Raw genomic sequence first — 23,092 nt, forward strand, 5'->3', positions numbered from 1 at the left:
TACTGGGGTCAGCCGGGAGCTGGCCCCTAAGGAGGGCATCTTACCCCTCCCTTCTTTTCCTCCCCATCCCCGGCTGCCTCCCTCTTCCCGCTCCACCACACCCACCCACACAGGTAGGGCCTTGGGGTGCGGGTGTGTCACCAGGGTGCAGGGGAGGCATTCCCCCCCCCCTCTGTCCCCTTCTGGCCACCTGTGCCTCAATTTTATTTCACAACTTAAGGGCCTTGAGGGTGATCACGTTAACGGCGTCCAGAGGACGGTCTGTGTATTCAACCCTACCTCTGGCGCTGGTGCCCACCTCTCAATTTTAAATCCATGTAGACATTGAGGGTTCTCGGGAGGGGCCGTGCTAACACCTGCTGCTCTCTGGCAGCAGCACCATGCCCTCCCTTGTTTTAAATGCACTTTAGAACAACACGCAGCAACACTACACACGAGCGGGAGGAGGGAGGTATGGGGTCTTCACACACCCCGTTCTCTACTAGCCATCGGGCGGGGGCTGGGAGGAGGTGTTGGCTGTCCGATTGGCCTCCTGCTGCTGCGGAGCCTGGGGCGGTCTGCTTGCCTCCACCCCGGGGAAAGGGTCACATCTCTTGGGTCTGGGTGCCGTTTCCCCTCTGGGGGAGGGTACCTGGACCCAGGGCATAGAGTATGTTTGGGAGTATGATTGTGTGTACATGTCTATGTATGTCTATCCCTACGTTGGGTGAGTGCTGAGTGTTTGTATATGTGTGTGCATGAGGGTGGGAAAGCATGTTTATGTCTGTATGTGCCTGTTTGTCTGTGTCTATATGTCAGGTCTGGTCTTAGACTCCACCTCCCTGGGTACTCCCAGGCCCTCCAAGTGTGGAGGCCTATCTCCCCTCACCACACTCCCTGCTGGTAGCTGATGCCCTCAGGGGTTGGTGCATTGGTGGTTCTTGGTGTCCGGGCTGGGCGCTCAGGTATGCACCGGCTCACTCCCGTGGCTACTTGGCGGGGCCCGATGCCTGTCGCTCGGTCAGGCCTCTTCCGGGGCAAAGGGGCCTCGGGCCTCCGGCCTCGGGCCTGCAACTCGGTTCACTCTGGCACAGCTGGCTGCCGGCAGAGCCGGCGGGCACGCCCGGTGCAGCCCCTCTGGCTTCTGCTCCGTGGCTACTGGGTGACCCCTCGTCTGGGGATCTCCTCAGCCCTTCCCAGGAAGGTGGCACAGATGCCCCTCCGGTGGTACTCCTTGGGCTCTCGCACTCTGGGTCCTCTGGATGTCTGGAGCCTGGATCTCCTCCATGCCTGCTTCATGCCCTGGGGGCGGGGCTATGGGCCTCCACACCCTCTAGCAGACCGTTACATGGGAAAACCTTTTTTGTATACAAGCGCGTTGATCCACACAGGTGTGCACACGGGTGTTCACTGTTCGTAGACATAAACTACACCTTTCTTAGCTGCTACTTCAAAGCACATTGTGCGCTGTCTGTCCTGCGTGCTGCACAACAACTTTCAATATTTAGTATTTACTGCTGTTCACACTCAGCTAGATTAACGTGATGGTGTTGTGTTTAGTATGTTGCTTTGTTTTTGTTTGGTTTTTTTTGCTTGTCTTCTCTTTTTTTTCTCTCAACAGGTGATCCAGGAGATTTTTTTTTTTTTTTTTTTTTTATACACCCGTTTATTGATTGGACCAAAATCTAAATTTTACCCAGGGCATCAAATTGACTTGACTCTAATCAAAAACAGAACAAATCTTGGAATACTTGAAGTGGTTTGAAGAGCTTAAAATGCACTTTTGGGTATTGGATCAATGTCCTTAACAAATAAATGATGTGACATTTTTGTCACATATGTTTAGTTGGGTTCTCTTTACTTACTTTTAGGACCTATGTGGAAATCAGTTGATATTTTTTCTGTTTTTCTGCTGAAATTTTAAAGGGATCACAAACATCCAAGCCCCATTGTCGTAGCTGAATCTAGGTCAACAACGTAGCTAAGAGACATACTGGACTCAGTGCATGCAGAGTAGAGAGGGTCTATATTACACAATGCATCACTCCTTGCCCCATCTCTGATATGTCAAGACTCATTATTGCATAATTGAATCATTTAGGAGATGACCTTAGTTGGTGACTTTCCTTCAGTGGTCAATGTCATTATCCAAACTCCCTTCCCAAGGTGCACAAGCACTTTACATAAACTATCATCCTTTGAGGTGTGAGCAGTGGAAAACATGACGATTAAATGGTTTTGGGGAGAAGCTGAAAAAGGTGACATTTAATTTATCAGTTCTGACACGCAAGCAGCTCTGTGGGATGAACTGCAGCACGATCTGACCTATTTTCTTAAGTCTCCTTTCTGGCAGCCGCACTAGTCCAATTTGGCAACATGTGTGCAGGTGTGGGGTTGAGCATTAGTGGCAAGTAGAAGCTGTAAATGTGCTTTTAAAAATGAAGATTTAATAGAAAAATGAAAATGCAAAGGTTCAGTGCGGTGCTAAAGGTCGTCTGTTAAAATAGTCATGTGGAAAAGTTTTAAACTCAAAAAGAAAAGTATAGATACAAAAAATGTTAAGAATACTTGTTTTATTACAAATAAAACTACATAAAAATTGGAGTGAAATCTAATCAAGTACTTTTACATTTTAATCAAAAAAATAATTATGTGCTTTATTGTTTTGTTTTTTTAATTGTAAACCAGTTAATTTGGAAATTAATGGATAACAACAATAATTAAATTTCGTCATGAAAAGTATAATTTCAATTAAAGAGCTTGCACACAAAGGTGTATTAACCATTACAAAAACATAAAAGATGATTTTGGTAATTACCAGTACTGTTAATTTATGGCAATTGTGACATAAAAAAACATTGGGTGCTGGTCTAATACATTTCTTAAGCCCTTCATGTAGCAGAAATATTTTTAAAAACACATGCAGAATTGGGCTTGGTCTAAATTGTTTGTATCCCTTCTTGTAAATCCTGGATTTACTCCATGATGTTATGCCAGGGTTCCGTAGAGGTATTGCTCTCTATATCAGGAATACTTCTTAGTAAAATTATTTTAAAGTTATTTTTTTGTTTTGACTTTTGGTGCATCTTTTAGATCACTTTAATGCAGTAGAAGGAGTCTAGGACCTATCAGATCTCTTTGTCATGTCATGCCGTGACGCATGCTCAGTCATGTAGGCACAACACAGCCGATGGCTCTATCATAGTGATGTGTGATATATAAGAATATAAGCATTTAATCAAGTGAGTCAGATAACTTCTTTTTCATAGCAGCTAGAGCAAGTGTTCCACTGTAGTGATCTTTGGGGGTGGTGGTGATGTAGGTCTCTCAGTGTTGTTGCTACTTTTACCTAAGCTGTGACAATATGCAATATTGTTTTGAAAGATAATTTATATTGAGGTCAATAAAGTTGTGTTATATTCTTGTGGGGACCCTTAAATATTTAACCATTAAAATATTTTTTCTGTCTAATTTTGCAGTGGACCAAGCTGACCCATACGCCTATGTAGCTGGCCTCCATTTTGACCAGATGCTGCAGCGGTTTGGCTCACCCATCATCATCCTCAACTTGGTCAAGGTAGGGAGGTCATTCCAGTGCTGAAATAAGTATTCCAAAATTTGTTTAATGATACAAAAATACAGTCATTCAGTAATAAAACCACTTACAAGCTATTTACTATTTACATAAATTCTTGTGATATAATTAAAATCGCATCTCCATAGAGTTATGCAAGAATGCAGACTTTAAACTTCTTAGTTATTAAATAATGGCTGATGTAGCTGAGAATTCATTCTAAGGCTAGAGAGTTCACACTTAAATTTTTCCAGTGCTACAGTTTATTAGCACCTTCTTTAGGGCACATCTGCAGTACAATGCTTCAGAGAAGCAATGCAATAAAGGGAAATACGTAAATACGCAGCTCATGTTGTCTTCTGCTAATTTATCTACATTTTATTTTCTGTATATCAAATTTCAGTTCAATAAAGTTTAAAATCATTTTTATTTACATAGTGCCAAATCACAAAAACAGTCACCTCAAGGCACGTTATATTGTACGGTAAACAGCTTAAAATAATACAGAGAAAACCTTAACAATCCTCCCCATGAGCAAACACTTGGCGACAGTGGGAAGGAAAAATCCTTTTAAACAGGAAGAAACCAAGTAGAACCAGGAAGAGGGCAGCCGTCACTGGTTTGGGGTGAGGGGAGGAAGAAAAGACAAAGACACATTGTGGGAGTAGAGCCAGAGACTAATGATAAATGCAGAGTGGTGTATAAAGACATAGATGGCGAAAAAGAGGTGAGTGAAGAACAAACACTCAATGATTCATGGGAACCCCCCCGCAGGCTAGGCCTATAGTAGCATAAGGATTCAGGGTCACCTGATCCAGCCTTAACTATATGCTTGATCAAATAGGAAAGTTTTAAGCCTAATCTTCTAATCTTAAAAGTAGAGATGGTGTCTGTCTCTGTCTCCTGAATCCAAACTGGGAGCTCTTTCCACAAAAGATGGGCCTGAAAGCTGAAGTCTCTGCCTCCCATTCTACTTTTAAATACTCTAGGAACCACAAGTAAGCCCACAGTCTGACAGCAAAGTGCTCTATTGTGGTGATATGGTACTAGGAGGCCTTTAAGATAAAATGCGGCCTGGTTATTGAAGACCTTGTAAGTGAGGAGAAGGATTTTAAATTAGATTCTGGATTTAACAGGGAGCCAATGAAGAGAAGCTAATGTGGGAGAAATATGGCCTCTCTTTCTAGTCCCTGCCAATACTCTCAGTACAGCACATGTTTCTAAAAATTGAAAGAGACAAAAATGGCTAAGGATTATATATGCATCAGGCATATCTTTAGATCAAATATAACTTTCCTGTGTGATCACTCAAGAGGGAGCTATTTAAAATTATAGTGCAGGGCACGACTGTAATTTGTCAAGCACTCTGTTGATATTGGTGCGTTAGGTGTTGCTGTGGAGCGGTTATAGTCACAGGAGATTTTCTGAGTGCTTGCTGATTACAAGCAGTTGAAAAGCTGCCTTGAATATTGATCTGCTTCTGCATTGTTCTGGAAACACAAGCATACCAACACGCACAAGCACATTTGATAAGACACACCTAGCTTTCACCACATTATGCCTTCCACATTATTTTGCTGAAAAATTATTATAATTCATTTAAACTGCTGTCAGTTAAAAAAAGCAAGATGATTAAGTTTCATTATAAATTATGAAGATTATAAAATGCTTTGTCTTGCTTCATGCTGCAGATTTATCCTTGTGTGCATCACAGTTACTTTATGTTGGGAACACAGCCATATACTCGTAGCTTGGGTCTCCAGCTCACGTTGTCACTCACAAGGGGAACTGTGAGATGAGGAACCAATCACAGAGCTCAGAGGGTGTGCACAAGCCACAGCCATGTGAAATTCGCAGACCGTGGGGAACAAAGCAGGGGACCCCCTGCTAACACAATACCCCCTCGAGATTATCCCAGAGAGACAGGAAGAGGAAGGAAATGGCATTTAACCATAAAACCCACTGCCATCTATCCCTTAATGGAGGTGGCATGGGCCATGCTGGCCCTTCAAACTCTTTTATATGTGCATCATTTTGGCAAGGGCTAATGCATGTATCCCAGCATGTAAGAAAGCAGGCGTAAAGGCGCACATGGTCAAGCATGTGATTGACTTGTTCAGGATACCTTGTACTCTGTACACTTAGATAGATAATTTGGATTGTAACCTTACAGAAAAACATGAAACCCATTAAACCATTGTGGTAAAATATACATCCATATTATTACAATGTTCATTAACGTCACTAATACGTCACTGAGCCCACTCCCGTACGTCCATGTGCATGTGTGACTGTTTTATGTTATCATTCGTGATCTGCGACTGCACTTTTGCACCTCAACATTATTGTGGCCTTTTTTTAAGCTTGTTTATACCTGTGAACAATACAAGTCTGCTGTTCTGAGTGTTTGTTCACGTGTACTGTACTTGTAGTATCTCATCTGTGCTCAGAAAGTGTGACCGAGAGTGTGTACGTGTCTGCCTGTATGACACGCTCTGCTGAATGGTCGAGGAAATGTGCTGGTAATTTGACTGGTTGCTGTGGTGCTTTGCCACTGCTGGGTGTTTGAATGGCGATGTGAGCTGCTAAATGATGCGTCCAAGCTGATTATCACCCTGGGTGATCAGTCATAAAGCTACAGTGGAGTTCATGTGGAAATAGCTTAATGGATAGTGTGACTGCAGATCACATAGAAGGATTATGAGTTCATGCATTTTAGTTGAAAAAGAATAATTTCTTTGATTCTTTTGAGATTTTTTTTCACTTACTGATTAGGACAAAATTAGAGGCAAGATTTATAATCACTGTAATGTTGTTCCCCCATGTTTGCTCGCCAAAGATACAGCAAATTTGATGGTGTAAAATTTAAAAGTATTTTGTAATTGAAAGTAATTAACTGATGTGACACGTACAGTTGCACTCACTGGCCATTTTATTAGGCACATGTATTCAGCTGTACATGTATTCATTCAGTCATATGACAGCAATGCATTTAGGCATGTAGTCAAGATGGTCAAAGTTCAAAAAGGGGGAAGAAAGGTGATTCAATTGATTTTGCAGATTGATGTTGTTGCCCATCATTTTTTTCCTAGTGAGCTAGGAAACCCATCAGGTTGGTTGCCAGATGCTGACCAATACCATAGGTATACCCTATATTTATCAAAGTACCCGTGTGCGTGTGTGGACCGCTCGTTTTATTATTTTACACACAAAACATAACCCCTTTTTTTCTGGTTGTTATTTCTTTTGCTTGTGAAAGTTTTGTTTTTATTTTTGTTTAATTAAAATATTTTTTTCACATTTAATTTTCATTTTTAGGTTAATTTTAGTAGACTAGGATGTCCTTGGCCTGCATCATGTGGTTTCTATTACATATATTCTACTGTGCTCGATCCCTGTAAATTGCATCTTGCAGCTTTGTGTTCTCTGAGGTCACTGTGTAAAAGACATGAATGGATGTTGATTAATACTTCAAAGGAAAACGCAGAATCTGTTACACGTCTGACTACATCCCTAATGGAAACCTTTCAAAGAACTCAGATACTATTGTGACTGTACTATCAAGGCCACCTTAATGTAATACTTAAGTTGACGTTTGATAGAATCATACATACATGTGTGCATCTCTTTGTTGTGCTATAGAAACGTGAAAAAAGGAAACATGAGAAGATTCTGAGTGAGGAGCTGTACCGTGCTGTGGTCAACTTGAATCAGTTCCTCCCTCCCTCCCATTGCATAGACTATATCGCTTGGGACATGGCCCGCTACACCAAGAGGTATTGACAAATACTAGTGCACAGAATATCTTTAAGGTGCAGTTTTATTATGTTTTTACCAACAAAATAAGAAGCTCACTTTGAAAGGGGAAAAATATCACGGTGTGACGTAAGCCCATTACATAAAGAGAAAATTGAACCTTTGGACACGTTTGTATGCCTGTAAGCAGTCAAATATCAAAGTCACTGTGACCCCCATGTCCACCCCATTACTGTGAAAGTGGTATATCAGGAATATCAGAGTCACTGTGAAAAACTAAGTACATCCTGTGATTTAGTAGCTTGTAGAACCAATATTTAGCAGCAATAACTTGAAGTAAACATTTTCTATGTGACTTTATCATTCTGAAACGGCTTGAAATTCCTCTCACATTGTTGTAGAGGAATTTTGGGAAGTTCCGGACAGACATGTTAAAGAGCAGCTCAAAGCAGCTATCTGGGATACTCTTTTCTGATACGCTCATATGAGATCTTGACAATTTAACTTGAGCCCTTTTGGGAGCAAAGAATAGAGATGTTAAAGTCTAGGGACTTGGATATAAAATTTGATGAATGAGCTTCTACAGGCACATCCATTTTTTAAAATGATTTATTCTTTAGTGAGTTAAAATGACATTTCCAATCTTTCTCTTTCTGTCTCAGCAAGTTGTGCAATGTTCTCGACCGTCTGAGTATGATAGCAGAGAACGTGGTCAAGCGAACGGGTTTCTTCATTAATCGCTCTGACTTCTACTGTCACACTCTCAGACCAGATGAAAGGTGAGACTTTTTTTTAAAAATCCTATTCAATTACTTCTTTTTCTCCCCCTTTAAAACAGAGAAGGTCGAAAGACACACTGCTGGACAAGAATTAAAACTTTCAGTCAGCCCCATGTGCAAAACAAACACATCTGTTACTGTTTCAGTTTTATTTGAAGCAAACTAATAAGTAAAATGGAAGCTGTTTAACGAATCTGAATATGAGCGGGTTACAGGTTACGCATCACGTGACACAAAACTATAAGAAAACGAAACCACAATAGTGTCTTTTTTTATAAATCGGATGTTTTCCACAAATTTCGTAAATTATAAGGTTTTGTAATTTTCCATATTCATGATCACACTTATCGACACTTGCTTGATTTTGAAACTCTCCACATATGAATTCTTAATGGAAATTATGCCTGATGGCAGTTGTATTACATCGAAATTTCTGCTAATGAGCTGAGTAGATTGCCATCCATGTACATAGTGCCTGGCTCTTCTACTGTCTGGATGATTTAATCGCTTTTACCCACCATTACCATTCTGTTACATAACCCAACGACCATGCCAGAGCACATATTTATTACCCTTTCTTTTGCATTACGTAAGCTATCACACTTTCTTTGCTTTAAGGACTCATACGCTCAGCCACATGCTCTCCCAACTACACACACACGCACACACGCACGCACACACACACATACACTGGTAGGTGTTTTGTTTGTTTGTGCAATCAGGTATGACACCTGTAGCATTCATCACATGCAGGAATTGGGTCATGGATAATGAAGATATTTACAAAGTCTTGATAACGCTGCCTTGTTCTTATCATTTACACGTTTGTCTGACGTTTCCATCTCGCTGCATTCAGACTTTGTACTTTGATGCATACTTTAGCTACAGCTGCTGATTGATTTTAAAGTGGGTCAAAGAGTTTATTCAGAGATGATAAAATGTGTTTTAAAACGTCAATATCCACAGCTCACAAGGAAAAATTCAGAATTACTGGGGTTTTGCATTGATTGATTTCTGCTTGCTTTTGTACAATTTAGTCTGCCTTTCGTCAAAGGGTGATTTTCTTTATTTGCTGTTTTTCCCTTTTAAAAAAAAAGTGTCGAATGAGAGTGGTAGAGAATTGAAATGGAATAAAGAAAAGCAAGACGGAGTCCAAAGTTAGAAACCCCACTTAAAAATCTAAAACTAAATAATTGTCATTCACTTACAGAGAGAAAACTCAGGTTGGTTTGGAGGCAAGGTTAGAGAGGCAAGGCTGAGATGGTTTGGATATGTGCAGAGGAGAGATAGTGGATATACTAGACAAAGGATGTTTACGATGGAGCTGCCACGCATAGGAAAAGAGGAAGACCACAGAAGGAGGTTCATGGATGTAGTGAAGGGGGACTTTCAGAGGGTTGGTGTGACAGAAGAGGATATTAAGGATAAGATGAGGACAGAGGATCTGCTGTGGAACCCCTGAAGGGAGGCAAAAAGGAGAAAACGAAACATTTTTAGAGCCTTGACTATTTGAGGTGAATAAAAAGATTAAAAATGAAAATGAATCGCTACCTTATCGTGGTGGAGGGGTTTGTGTGTCACAGGGATCCCAGGGGCTATGTTGTCTGGGGGCTTTTGCTCCCTGGTAGGGTCTCCCATGGCAAATTGGTCCTGGGTGAGGGACCAGACAAAGAGCGATTCAGAAGACCCGTATGAAAAGAACATCGAGGGAACAGTTTACCCTGCCGGGATAGGGTTACGGGGCCCCGCCCTGAGCCAGGCCCGGGAGGGTGCCCGAGGGCGAGGCGTCTGGTGGCGGGCCTTGGTCCATGGGGCCCGGCCGGGCACAGCCGAAGAGGAGACATGGGCCCATCCTCCCGCAGGCCCACCACCCGCAGGAGGCGCCATAGGGGTCGGGTGCAATGTGTGTCGGGCGGCGGCCAGGAGCGGAGGCCCCCTGGCGGACCGATCCCGGCTGCCAAGACTGGCAATAGGGACATGGAATGTCACCTCTCTGGTGGGGAAGGAGCCTGAGTTAGTGCGTGAGGTTGAGAAGTACCGGCTAGATATAGTCGGGCTCACCTCACGCATGGCTTGGGCTCTGGAACTAGTCTCCTGGAGAGGGGCTGGACTCTGTCTCAGTCTGGAGTTGCCCCTGGTGAGAGGCGGCGGGCTGGGGTGGGTATTCTAATATCCCCGGCTTGCTGCCGATGCGTTGGGGTTTTTCCCAGTGGATGAGAGGGTTTGTTCCCTGCGCCTCAGGGTCGGGGAGCGGGTCCTGACTGTCATCTGCGCTTATGCGCCGAGTAGCAGTTCAGAGTACCCAGCCTTCTTAGAGTCCCTGGGGGTGCTGGAAGGTGCCCCACCTGGAGACTCTGTTGTCCTACTGGGAGACTTCAATGCTCACGTGGTAACGACAGCGAGACCTGGAGGGGCGTGATTGGGAGGAACGGCCTCCTGATCTGAACCCGAGTGGTGTTTTGTTATTGGACTTCTGTGCAAATCACAGTTTGGCCATAACGAACACCTTGTTCGAACATAAGAGTGTCCATAAGTGCACGTGGCACCAGGATGCTCTAGGCCGCAGGTCGATGATCGATTTTGTAATCGTATCACCAGACTTGCGACCATATGTTCTGGACACTTTCGGGTAAAGAGAGGGGCTGAGCTGTCAACTGATCACCACCTGGTGGTGAGTTGGATCAGGTGGCGGGGAGGACGCTGGACAGACCCGGTGCACCTAAACGCTGTGGTGAGGGTGTGCTGGGAACGTCTAGCAGAGGCCCCAGTCCGCGAGATCTTCAACGCACACCTCCGGCAGAGCTTCAACAACATTCCGAGGGAGACGGGGGACATTGAGTCCGAATGGACCATGTTCAGCGTCTCCATTGCCGGGTTGCTGCATTGAGCTGCGGCCGCAAGGTGGTTGGTGCCTGCCGTGGTGGTAATCCCGAACCAAATGGTGGACACCAGAGGTGAAGGGAGCCACCAGGCTGAAGAAGGAGTCCCATCGGGCTTGGTTAGCCTGTGGGACTCCAGAGGCAGCTGACAGGTATCGACAGGCCAAGCGGAATGCGGCTCGGGCAGTGGCTGAAGCAAAAACTTCGGGTGTGGGAGGAGTTCGGAGAGGCCATGGAAAAAGACTTTCGGACTGCCTCGAAGAGATTCTGGCAAACCGTCAGGCGTCTCAGGAGGGGAAAGCGGTGCTCTACCTGCACTGTGTATAGTGCTGGCGGTGCGCTGCTGGCGTCGACTGAGAAAATTGTCAGGCGGTGGAAGGAATACTTCGAGGACCTCCTTAATCCCACTGACACGTCTTCCGAGGAGGAAGCAGAGTCTGGGGATGAGGGGAATGACCCGCCAGTTTCTGGGGTCGAGGTCACTGAGGCAGTTAAACAACTCCTCGGTGGCAGAGCCCCTGGTGTTGATGAGGTCCGCCCCGAGTTCCTGAAGGCTCTGGACGTTGTAGGGCTGTCCTGGTTGACATGCCTCTACAATGTTGCGTGGAGATCAGGGGCAGTACCCTGGACTGGCAGACCGGGTGGTGGTCCCCATCTTTAAGAGGGGAGACCGGAGGGTGTGTTCCAACTACAGGGGGATCACACTCCTCAGCCTCCCTGGGAAAGTCTATGCCAGGGTGCTGGAAAGGAGAGTTCGTCCGTTAGTCGAACCTCGGATACAGGAGGAACAATGCGGTTTTCGTCCTGGTCGCGGAACACTGGACCAGCTCTTTATCCTCTCGAGGATACTTGAGGGTGCATGGGAGTTTGCCCAACCAGTCTACATGTGTTTTGTGGACTTGGAGAAGGCATTCGACCGTGTCCCTCGGGTGTCCTGTGGGAGGTGTTGCGGGAGTATGGGGTGTCTGGCCCACTGCTACGGGCCATTCGATCCCTATACAACCGTTGTAAGAGTTTGGTTCGCATTGCCGGCAATAAGTCGGACTTGTTTCCGGTGGGTGATGGGCTCCGCCAGGGCTGCCCTTTATCACCGATTCTGTTCATAATTTTATGGACAGGATTTCTAGGCGCAGCCAAGTGGCGGAGGGCTTCCACTTGGTGGCCTCAGAATCTCATCTCTGCTTTTGCGGATGATGTGGTTCTGATGGCTTCATCGGTGGGGGCCTCCAGCTCGCACTGGAACAGTTCGCAGCCGAGTGTGAAGCAGCAGGAATGAGGATCAGCACCTCCAAATCTGAGGCCATGGTTCTCAGCCGGAAAAGGGTGGAGTGCCCACTCCGGGTCGGGGATGAGTTCCTGCCCCAAGTGGAGGAGTTCAAGTATCTCGGGGTCTTGTTCGCGAGTGATGGGAGAAGGGAGCCGGAGATCGACAGACGGATTGGTGCTGCGGCTGCAGTGATGCGGACGCTGCACCGGTCCGTCGTGGTGAAGAGGGAGCTGAGTGTAAAAGCGAAGCTCTCAATTTACCGGTCGATCTACGTCCCGACCCTCACCTATGGCCACGAGCTGTGGGTAGTGACCGAAGAAGAACGAGATCGCGGATACAAGCGGCAGAAATGAGCTTCCTCCGAAGGGTGGCTGGCCTCTCCCTTAGAGATAGGGTGAGAAGTTCGGCCATCCGGGAGGGGCTCAGAGTAGAGCCGCTGCTCCTCCACATCGAAAGGAGCCAGTTGAGGTGGTTCGGGCATCTGACAAGGATGCCCCTGGGCGCCTCCTGGGTGAGGTGTTCGGGCATGTCCCACCGGAGGAGGCCCAGGGCAGACCCAGGACGCGCTGGAGAGATTATATCTCTCGGCTGGCCTGGGAACGCCTTGGTGTTCCCCCGGATGAGCTGGAGGAGGTGGCTGGGGAGAGGGAGGTCTGGGCTTCTCTGCTTAGGCTGCTGCCCCCGCGACCCGACTTCGGATAAAGCGGATGAGGATGGATGGATGGATGGAATATTAGAGTTTATATTTAAACTTAGTGGCCACTTTGAGTTGAACAGGTGTAACAAATAATGTGACTCAATACATCCCCTAGTCATGATGTTTAAAATGAGCATCATGACTGGGGAAGAAAAGTGATTTAGAGCATTGTTTAAATCCCACAGTCTGCCTGAATATTTTTGCTGACCATGTCCATCCCTTTATAATTACAGTGTACATATTTGCTGTCAGCAGGATAATGCACCATGTCACAGAGCTCAGACCATCTCAAATTGGTTTCTTAATTATGGCAGTGAGTTCACTGTACTCAGGTGGCTTCCACAGTCACCAGATCTTCGTCGTCTGAAAGAGTACATTTGGGATGTGGTGGGAGATTTGCATAATGGATGTACAGCAGACAGATCTGCAGCAATCGTGTGAAGTTATCGTGTCAATATTGACCAAAATCTCTGAGGAATGTTTCCACGACCCTGTTAAATCTATGAAACCATGAAGAATTAAGGCAGTTCTGAAAGCAAAAGAGGGTCTAAACTGGTACTAGCAAGGTCTACAGTGTAGACCGTTTCTTTACACTTCACTGTGTAGAGTCTACACAGTGAAGTGTAAAGAAACGGCCAGCTACTGGATGGTTCAGCTTGGCACCAAGTAACACAATATCTACCTACTAACAAGTTCACTAATCAGTAGATTGGTGTCCTGTTTATTAACATTCATGTAAAAAAAACAAAAACTATTAGCAACTAGCACTCTAGTTGCTTGCCTCTTTCTGACTTCACGTTAACAAAATAACCGAGAATTAATCTCTTTTTTTCCTAAATTTTAAGCATACTGTAACTTTTTTTTTTTCCTAGGGGTCAGTATAACTTTGCTTGGTTTTGCACAGAAAGTACTACAGCAGTGTAAATGTGAACATGACTTCCACTTTTCATCTCTGGGCAATCGTGGCTCAAGAGTTGGGAGTTCGCCTTGTAATCGGAAGGTTGCCGGTTCGAGCCCCGATTCCAACAGTCTCGGTCGTTGTGTCCTTGGGCAAGACACTTCACCTGTTGCCTACTGGTGGTGGTCAGAGGGCCCGGTGGCGCCAGTGTCCGGCAGCCTCGCCTCTGTCAGTGCGCCCCAAACGCTGTGGCTACAATGTAGCTTGCCATCACCAGTGTGTGGATGACTGGATGTGTAAAGTGCTTTGGGGTCCTTAGGGACTATTAAAGCGCTATATAAATACAGGCCATTTACAATTTACCATCTCTGGGTATTACAATTTGTCTGCTGAACATTTTCTTCTGTACTTGCACTCCTGATGGGGGTTCATTGTGTCAGGGTGCCTTTGCTGTGTCTGCACCCATTCCATTATGTTCATCCTCATAATGGTGAGAGTCACTGTGATGACAGTTATCATCGCAGTTTCATCATACTGAAGCCGGAATAAATTAGAAAATGTTCTTGCAGAAGAATAGTATTGCAATGTACGTGTTCGGTTTGTTTCCATTTGTTTATTGACTTCAGTAAATTAACATTTTTACAGGTGGGGAGATGTAGGTGGACACATAACATCCACTGGGCGACTGCAGGTAGGTCTTTTGCAACTTTTTGCACACAATTGTAAAAATGTATGGGTTTTTAAAAAAAAAAGGCTTGCCTGTTTGTCATCATCATAATGGTTACTACTACTGAGTTAATAGGCTGTAGTTTGTAAAGTCAGCTGTTTTCCTCTTGTTGCTTGATGTGTAGACTGGTGTGTTGCGGACCAACTGTGTGGATTGTCTTGACCGGACCAATACTGCCCAGTTCATGGTGGGCAAGTGCGCTCTGGCTTATCAGCTTTATGCGCTGGGAATGATTGACAAGCCCAAGCTCCAGTTTGATACTGACTGCGTGAGGTAAAGTTCATATAGCTGCCTGAAAATCTAATCCACGCTAAACTTTATCTTTTTCATTTATTTGGAATCCTTTTGGCAGATGCAAATATGGCAGTTATTCCAACCTTTTATCCCAAAGTTTGCTGCTCTAAATTCAGTATTCGCAAACATTAGTCAGTAGTGTGTGTCTCTGTCCACTTTTACTTGAAACTGCCACTTAAGGCTCAGTTTTTTCCATCTGAACACAGCATGAGCCACAGTCGGTACATCAAGGAGAACAAGAATCTGTCACATGCTTGAACTGAAAGCGTTCTTACAAGCAACGTGAAAGCTGTTAGAACAGCACATTAACACCACTTAATATGACTCATAGCTCTCTAGTAGTTAATCACTGTTGCACACATACAAAGAAACAAGCACAAAATACAGACCCAATCATTTGAGGTATTTTTAATTTCAGATTATTATTTATTTATTTTTTTTACCTTTTTTTTTTTCCAAAAAATAATCCTCCAAAAGTCCAGATCACCAAAATAATAAAAGAATCACAGTTTTATATGCGAATTGATGACATTTTTTCTTTTGTGCTGTTCAGGTTGTTTGAGGAGTTGTATGAAGACCATGGAGACACTCTGTCACTGCAGTACGGGGGCTCTCAGCTTGTGCACAGGGTCAAGACTTACCGCAAGATTGCACCCTGGACACAGCACTCCAAAGATATCATGCAAACGCTGTCACGGTACTACAGCAATGCTTTCTCAGGTGTGTACTACACTAGTTCCTTCCATCCTCAGCTATGCTCCGTATTAAACAGAATCTACTTTTAGTTATGTTCCAGGTTTCCATAGAAACGGGCTCAGCCTGTGCATGCATGTGTAGTTTACACTCATGCAGTGAATTCAGGCAATGTGCAGTATGAAGAAATCGAGACTCTATAATTACATATAAGCAAACATTTCTCCCTTTGCTTGAGCAGAACATCGGACAAATGTGAATCAGCTCACAAAACTTTCTGTGAGAAAGTTTGTTCAGAAGTGAAAATCACTCAAGATAGTCGCCAATCTTCCCAGCAACAGACAACTTAACAAATTCACCCTAAAGCCAGACTGTGCAATACTCAGAGAAACTGCACCAAGTCAAAGAATTGGTGACTGTAAAGCCATATGTTAGCATGTTAAATATCAAAGTTCATGACATCACAATTAAAAAGAAAATGAACAGACATGGTTTGTTTGAAAGGGTTGTTGGGGAAAAGTAATGTCTCTCTAAAAAACAAAATCAAAAATGGCTTATGTTTGCAAAGTTGCATCTGCACAAATCACAAGACTTCTGGAACAATGTGTTTTGTACAGACGAGAGCATAATGCACAGAGGCATGTTTGGCAAAATTCAAACACCTCATACCAACTGTCAGGACAGTGGTGGATGCAAGAACATTTGGGTTTGTTTTGCAGCCGCATGACCGAAGCACCTTACAGTCATTGAGCCAAACATGAACTCCTTTGCATACTAAGCGATTCTAGAGTCAAATATGAGGACATCTGTCTGACAGCTAAAGCTTGGCTAAAATTGGCTCATGCAACAGGATAATGATCAGCTTCAAATATACAATTCAGTACCTTAAAGACTGCAGCAACAAGGTGTCAGTCCAGAACATCAGCACTGCTGAAATGCCGGGACAAGACCTTGAGAGACCTGCACACAAATACATGCCTGCAAAGCTCAATGAACTGTGGGAACATGGTAAAAACAGGTGGGTCAAAATTCCTCAGGAAAAAAAAAGGCAGTTACTTCACATTTACCTTTGCTAAACCCCTTTTTTCTGCGCATGACTGTATTTTATGGGGATGTGATTTCTAATATTGTTAATTGCAGATATTTTTTTGATTGCAGCCAATTTGTAGACATGACATAATTACCCAGCAGTTACTGATAAATGTGGCTTTGCAATGTCCGCAATTCCGATTTTTAATCATTTTAAATGAGACCCTAGTGCGTGGTTACAATCAGTGTATCTAGAAATCTTAATGGGTTTACAAAGGTGTTTTCACAGTACACCAGTGAGTGTTCCAGGAGTGAAGAAGAAGACTGTGTACTGTGTCTTAAACCTTGATTAACAGAACTGCACTACTTGACCTACAACATCGACCTTGTTTTTGATGCTTTGCTCTTGATTTAGTTTTGAGAAATTCAATCAGTAGTTGGTTCCTGAGAGTAGCGTGTATTCAGAATTTTAAAAAAGAAGCTCATATAATCCAGCAGCACAGACAGCCAGAGACCATCACACTCGAACGGGAGTGTGATGACCTGTATCAGGTAATATGATTAACCACCTGTTGGCACTTAAGAAGACTATATAAGGACAAATTAGCCAAAATGCTTTGTAGTCTGAGGACTGGCTGGTTTGTTCTGTCAACTTGCCCTTTACAAGGGCACAGCAATTTTCACAGATTTTCCCGTGGTCATGTTTTCCATGCCCTTTTAGACTAGTTTCTGCAAAATTGGACAAGGGTAATTCCAGTCTTATGTTGCTCAGTAATTTCTAAAAAAGAACACCCGGTAGATGTTAAAACCATAATCCTTCCATAATAAGTTCTCCAATTAATGGTACTCACATGTGCATATGCATGTTGTATATATTTTTATTATGTATATGGGGAATTAAAATAAATACAGTAGAATAAAATTATAAGACACTACTTCCTATGAGGTAAATGACATATAATTTTATATCATAGTCAAGCACTGTAACAGCTTCCCCTTGAATGACAGATCAATTTTATACACAGAATCATGTAGTGTAAGCTTCCATATCCTGTGCAGCCTTTTAATTGGTAGATGCAGTGTGACCTCATATGCTTATTAAGACAATTAACAGACATGATGTCAAATTATATTCCTCCTTCCTTTCATTCACAATGGTTGCACGTGTATATTATGTTGAAAGATCACCAGTAACTTGTATCATGTGATACACGAGATAAATCTCAGGGAAAAAAACATAATTGGAGAACAGTCTTGGTGGTGGGCTGTAATAAAACCCAGTTTAGTTTCTAATTACCTAACGTGACTGTTGGGGCAGCATGCACGTGGCTTCATACTGTAGTTGGGGAGGGTGAATTAAATGGCACTAAGCCAGGCAAATGTACAAAGCACGTGCCACATGCTGAGCACACAAACGCTCACAGAGATTATCTAAGCACACACTCGTAGCCAAAATGTTGTAGTGCAGTTGTTACAAGAGTTTTTACTGCTATGATGTATGTACAAGTCAGCGTTACTTAGATGTTAATTCATTAACTTAAATATTATTAATGCTGCTCACAGTGAAGAGCTGGTGTAGTTTGCCAATATGGTAAATCAGGCTTAATTCCAAATTAAGTTTACTTCACATTCACTTTTGAACTGTACTCTCCTGCATAGGAACCACAGTAACTTAAAAACTAACATTTTTTTTCTTGTTCTTTTTTTTTTTTTTGTTTTTTTCAACAACTGTGGACTCGAAATTCTAAATATATATATATACGTCTAAATATATAAAATGGTACTTGATTAAAAAGATTCAATTTAAAGTATGCACATTATTTGGCTTGCCTCTTTCTGAGCATCTCTGGGCTTTAGTGACTTCAAGACTTTTTTCAAGCAGTATTTTTTTTAAGTCATCTACATCAGTAGTTTTCCAGGGTTTGAAGTTTTTTGAAGGTTTATCTTTTGCCATTGGTTGCTTTTTCGGTCATTTTAAGTACAGTTATTGTACCTCAATGTTTTTTTTAAAGCCACTTAACACTAACCTGAATAATATGAATTATTTAAGCATAGAAAGGCACTAACTCAACAGATGACTCAGTGTCTACACTAAACCTTTTCATTTTTTTTTCAGTTCTTTTTTTGAATCTACAAAAAATGCCAAAGATAACATAGTTTGACAAACATAAAATGGTACTTTTGCATTGTGTCCTTAAAAAATTGAGGACACTAGTGTGTGTGTGTGTAAATATAAATATTTCTGAAGACTACTTAAAGAAATGACAGGAAAGCTTGCCTAAAAGAGTTCAGATCGTGTATAATCACGTCTCTTGATGGACCATTTATATCATCATAACCTTTACAGTTTGTTTTACAGTTTTGGGGTTTTTTTTTGCTATTCATGTGTCCATCTCTCTCCTCCAGATGCCGACAGACAAGATGCAATCAACTTGTTCCTCCAAGTTTACCAGCCATCAGAGGCTAAGCCGCACCTTTGGGAGCTTCCCACAGACTTATATCTGCATCAGACGAGCACCATGGCCATCCCCCAAGACAGACGGAGGTAACGGATAACCCTAAATACACCAACCAAAAGATTACTGTGCTTGCTTTGCATAAACACAGAGTTTATTTCTCGGTCTTCAATATTGAACTTGTTCATTCAAATGTTGGTGGATTTTTATAGGATTTGGATTGCACACTTTTTGCACATCCAAGTGTGCAAAACGTTGAGCTTTTTCTTGAGCTGGACAAGAATTGCAGAGCTTTGATCCTGAAGGGTTAATTATATGCAGCTATATGTTTCCTACTGGGTTGAGCTTTATGCTTTTACACCAGTGTCTATGTGCAAATTGGTATCTTATGCATTGGTTGTGAAAGCACAGGAATGCTAAACTTAAGGAAGGAGATCCAGAGAAACACAGGCAAATTAAGAACAAATCTTTATTGTTTTCACAGCATATGTGCAAAAATCAGTGCAAAGTGAGAAAAAACAACACAGAATTTTGAGACTACACACTTTACTATTAGATTGTAGTTGCTTCAGACTTTGACGGTCAAAAAAATTGACCAATTTTATTTATTTATTTATTTATTTATTTATTTATTTTGGTAGCTTTCACCTGTGAAGCTCTTACACAGTACTTTCTTATAAGACGCAACCCAAACATTAAATGAGGTATGCTCAAAATCCAGAAATCCAAAACCCCTGCAAAGAGGAACGTGTGTGTGTGTGTGTGTGTGTGTGTGTGTGTGTGTGTGTGTGTGTGTGTGTGTGTGTGTGTGTGTGTGTGTGTGTGTGTGTGTGTGTGTGTGTGTGTGTGTGTGTGTGTGTGTGTGTGTGTGTGTGTGTGTGTGTGTGTGTGTGTGTGTGTGTGTGTGTGTGTGTGTGTGTGTGTGTGTGTGTGTGTGTGTGTGTGTGTGTGTGTTTTGACAAAATATCCATTCGATTTTAAATACGTTGCCATTTTTTAATGCATATTTTGAGATGTGAGGATCTGGCTGCTCCACGACCATGCTCACTGATCTCATGGAGAACAGTCTTAACACAGTAATTTACTGTCCTTGTAATTATCGTAGTGGCAATTTAACACTGGCACTGATGTCTGTAGAATCTGGATATGATATAATTTCTATTGTAAGATCAAATCTGATCTTTAAGATAGAATATAACAGTTGTTGCTGTCAGTTTGTCTCGAGGTACTGATAGGTTAGGCATTTTATTGGGGAGTATATGATCGCTTCTGTGAAATCTGAAATCCTTTTATGTGAGATTTTATTAAATATAATTGAATACATGATAAGACAGGGCTACATACTAAGAAAATATCAATAATCTTTTTTCCTTGTATTTCTGTTTATGTGGTCGATTGTTTATTTTGTGTCTTCTTAGAACCACCATGTGGTACATAAGCATGTCCTTATGACACGTCTCTATAACCTGTTGTTTGTTCATGCAGGTGTTATCTGTTCAAGCTGATGTCCTACAAATTTCACAATGTCAGTTTATCAATTGGTCTGTCCTAGTCATGATCCAGTAATGACTGCAATTCACTTCATGTTTTGACCCAGAGTGATTTTGTGCTTTTTATTTACGTGCATAAGTGTGAGAGTGTATTCACTCTGGTTGTTTCATATTGTCTTCATGCTTACATAAAAGCAGACCCAATTTTCTTTTTCAGGCCACGAGTTTGTGTCGCCACAATGGGCCAAAGTAGCTCAGTCATTATTCCAAGAAATTAGCATGGCTGCAGCTAAATTCAATTCAGCTTCCACACTTTGCACTTTTCCTCTCAAAGAGGAGTAAGAAGCACATCGCACGCTAAACCAGATCATCGTAAGAGCGTTCGCTCAAATTGCTCACATTGAATAAAAGTCTAGGTGGTCCAGCCAAGCCAATTTTCCAAATGTAGGTTAAGTCCCAGAAGAGACTAATTCAGATTTTAGATTGCGCTTCAACTTCTCAAAAGTTTTAATATTTTAATGCTGTGTATCTTATTTGTTTGTAGCTATACACTCTGGTGGTCAGAGGGAGTCCTGTCCTACCTTCCTGTCCCCTATGATGAAGGTATTGTCAATGAATTTAATGGTTTTAATAGTAAGAAACAGAACCATTTATGAAACTGATTCGAATGACCAACCATCAATGGCTTTGTCTGTCATTGCTTACCATATTCCTCAGCATAGCAGGAACTGTGTATTTGGTGGTAATTATTGTTGGTAAAAAATAAATGCAAAATAACTCTGCAGACCAATCTAGGGATTCAACAAAATTCATACTGATGTTGTAACTGACATGTTTAAATATACATTATATTGCCAAATCATTGAAATCAGGCCTTCCAAACACTTCCATGGCCACAGGTGTAAAAATCAACCACCTAGGCATGCATACTGCTTCTACAAACATTTGTGAAAGAATGGGTTGCTCTCATGAGCTCGTCGAATTCCAGGGGTACCGTGATAATATGCCACCTGTGCAGCAAGTCCCAAGTTCTCTGGAGTGATGAATCTTCTCTGTCTGGCAATCTGATGGACGAGTCCGGGTTTGGTGATTGCCATGAGAACATGATCTGCCTGACTCTATTGTGCCAAGTTTAAAGTTTGATGGAGGGGGGATTATGGTGTGGGGTTGTTTTTCAGGAGTTGGGCTCAGTCCCTTAGTTCCAGTGAAAGGAAACTCTTAATGGTTCAAACCAAGACATTTTGGAAAACTTGATGCTCTCATCTTTGTGAGAACAGTTTGGAGATGACGCCTTCCTGTTCAAAGATAGCTGTGTATCAGAGTGCAAAGCAAGGTTGATTAAAACACTGACTAACAAGATAGGTGTTGAAGAACTCGAGGTGTCTGGCCTAATCCCGATAGAACACCTTTGGGATAAATTAGAGTGGAGAATCCGAGCCAAGCCTTCTAATCCAACTCTAGTGTTTGACCTCACAAATGTGCTTCTGGAAAAATGGCAAAAAATTCCCATAAACACACTCCAAAACCTTGTGGAAGAAGGGTGGGCTGATGTCATATCATATTAAACCCTGTGGATTAAGAATGGGATGTTATTCAATTCACAGGCGTATGATGGCAAATGAGCAAATCCTTTTGGCGATATAGTGTATTTTTGTGTTGAAAGTGTGTGGGTGAAGCGGTTGTAATTGTTATAAATATTAATATTATTTTTCTCTGTTCCTGTTTGGATGCAGTTCCCTGTGAGGAAAATATGAAGAAGGTCAAAGTGAAGAGAATGAACCAGTTGGACGAGAGTATTGACATTTACACGGAATTCTTCAAACCGTATGAACTTACCTCCTTCGATGACACGTTCTGCATTGCCATGACCAACTCTGCAAGGTGGATATACACACATACAAAGACAATGATTTTGGTAGTGAAACATGTCTCTAATAAACAGTGTATTCTGAGTTTATTAGCTGTTTTTGTTATGCAGGATGTCGACTAATAGATTTTCTGCTATTTTCTGATCATAAAGGGAATTTATGCCCAAAACAGTGGGAGCGGATCCAAACCCATTCACAGTGCGCAAGCCAGAGGAAACGGGAAAATCAGTGCTGGGGTGAGTGTAGCACTACCATGTATGCATCAACCTTTGTGTTGTTTCTGGTAGCTTTTTATTTTTTACATGAAAAATAAATCAGCCCCATCTCACTGTGCCCTCATGCACATAGCTTTATTTAACCACAAGCAATGTTACATTTTTTCCCTATTTTTTTGGTTTCAAAAAACATTTATATATTAATATATTTTCCAAAAAAATATGTATGCACACACAGGAAAAAATAGGATAATGCAAATCCTCATTTGCTTTTCATTGTCCCTACATTAGCAAGACCCTTAAACATGAAATGCTTATTTTTGATTTGCTGTAGAAATAGAAATTAAAATGTTACCTATCTGCCTATCGTCTGAGGAATATTAGCCTCAGACGTTTGCCTTACAATCTACATGCTTAAGCATGCAATTGAAGTCCAGTTGTGTTCTGTGCTTCAGATAGCTTTCCCTGTACAAGCTAATCTACATCCCTAA

The 23,092-nt window shown here is 42.5% G+C and overlaps 1 protein-coding gene across 2 annotated transcripts in view; it reads left to right on the forward strand.

The window, feature by feature from the left end:
• The window catches only part of fig4a (FIG4 phosphoinositide 5-phosphatase a), a 58,543-nt gene that overhangs the window by 16,601 nt on the left and 18,850 nt on the right, over positions 1–23,092 (forward strand). For both annotated transcript variants that reach the window (XM_031727622.2, XM_031727623.2), the window contains exons 11-20: positions 3,459–3,556; positions 7,196–7,329; positions 7,972–8,088; positions 14,475–14,520; positions 14,681–14,829; positions 15,404–15,570; positions 18,979–19,117; positions 21,063–21,121; positions 22,252–22,399; positions 22,539–22,622. In XM_031727622.2, coding sequence (XP_031583482.1) covers positions 3,459–3,556; positions 7,196–7,329; positions 7,972–8,088; positions 14,475–14,520; positions 14,681–14,829; positions 15,404–15,570; positions 18,979–19,117; positions 21,063–21,121; positions 22,252–22,399; positions 22,539–22,622 — 1,141 coding nt within the window. The remainder of the gene's footprint in view (positions 1–3,458; positions 3,557–7,195; positions 7,330–7,971; positions 8,089–14,474; positions 14,521–14,680; positions 14,830–15,403; positions 15,571–18,978; positions 19,118–21,062; positions 21,122–22,251; positions 22,400–22,538; positions 22,623–23,092) is intronic.

The sequence above is a fragment of the Oreochromis aureus genome, linkage group 15 (assembly GCF_013358895.1).
Source record: "Oreochromis aureus strain Israel breed Guangdong linkage group 15, ZZ_aureus, whole genome shotgun sequence".
NCBI lineage: Eukaryota > Metazoa > Chordata > Actinopteri > Cichliformes > Cichlidae > Oreochromis > Oreochromis aureus.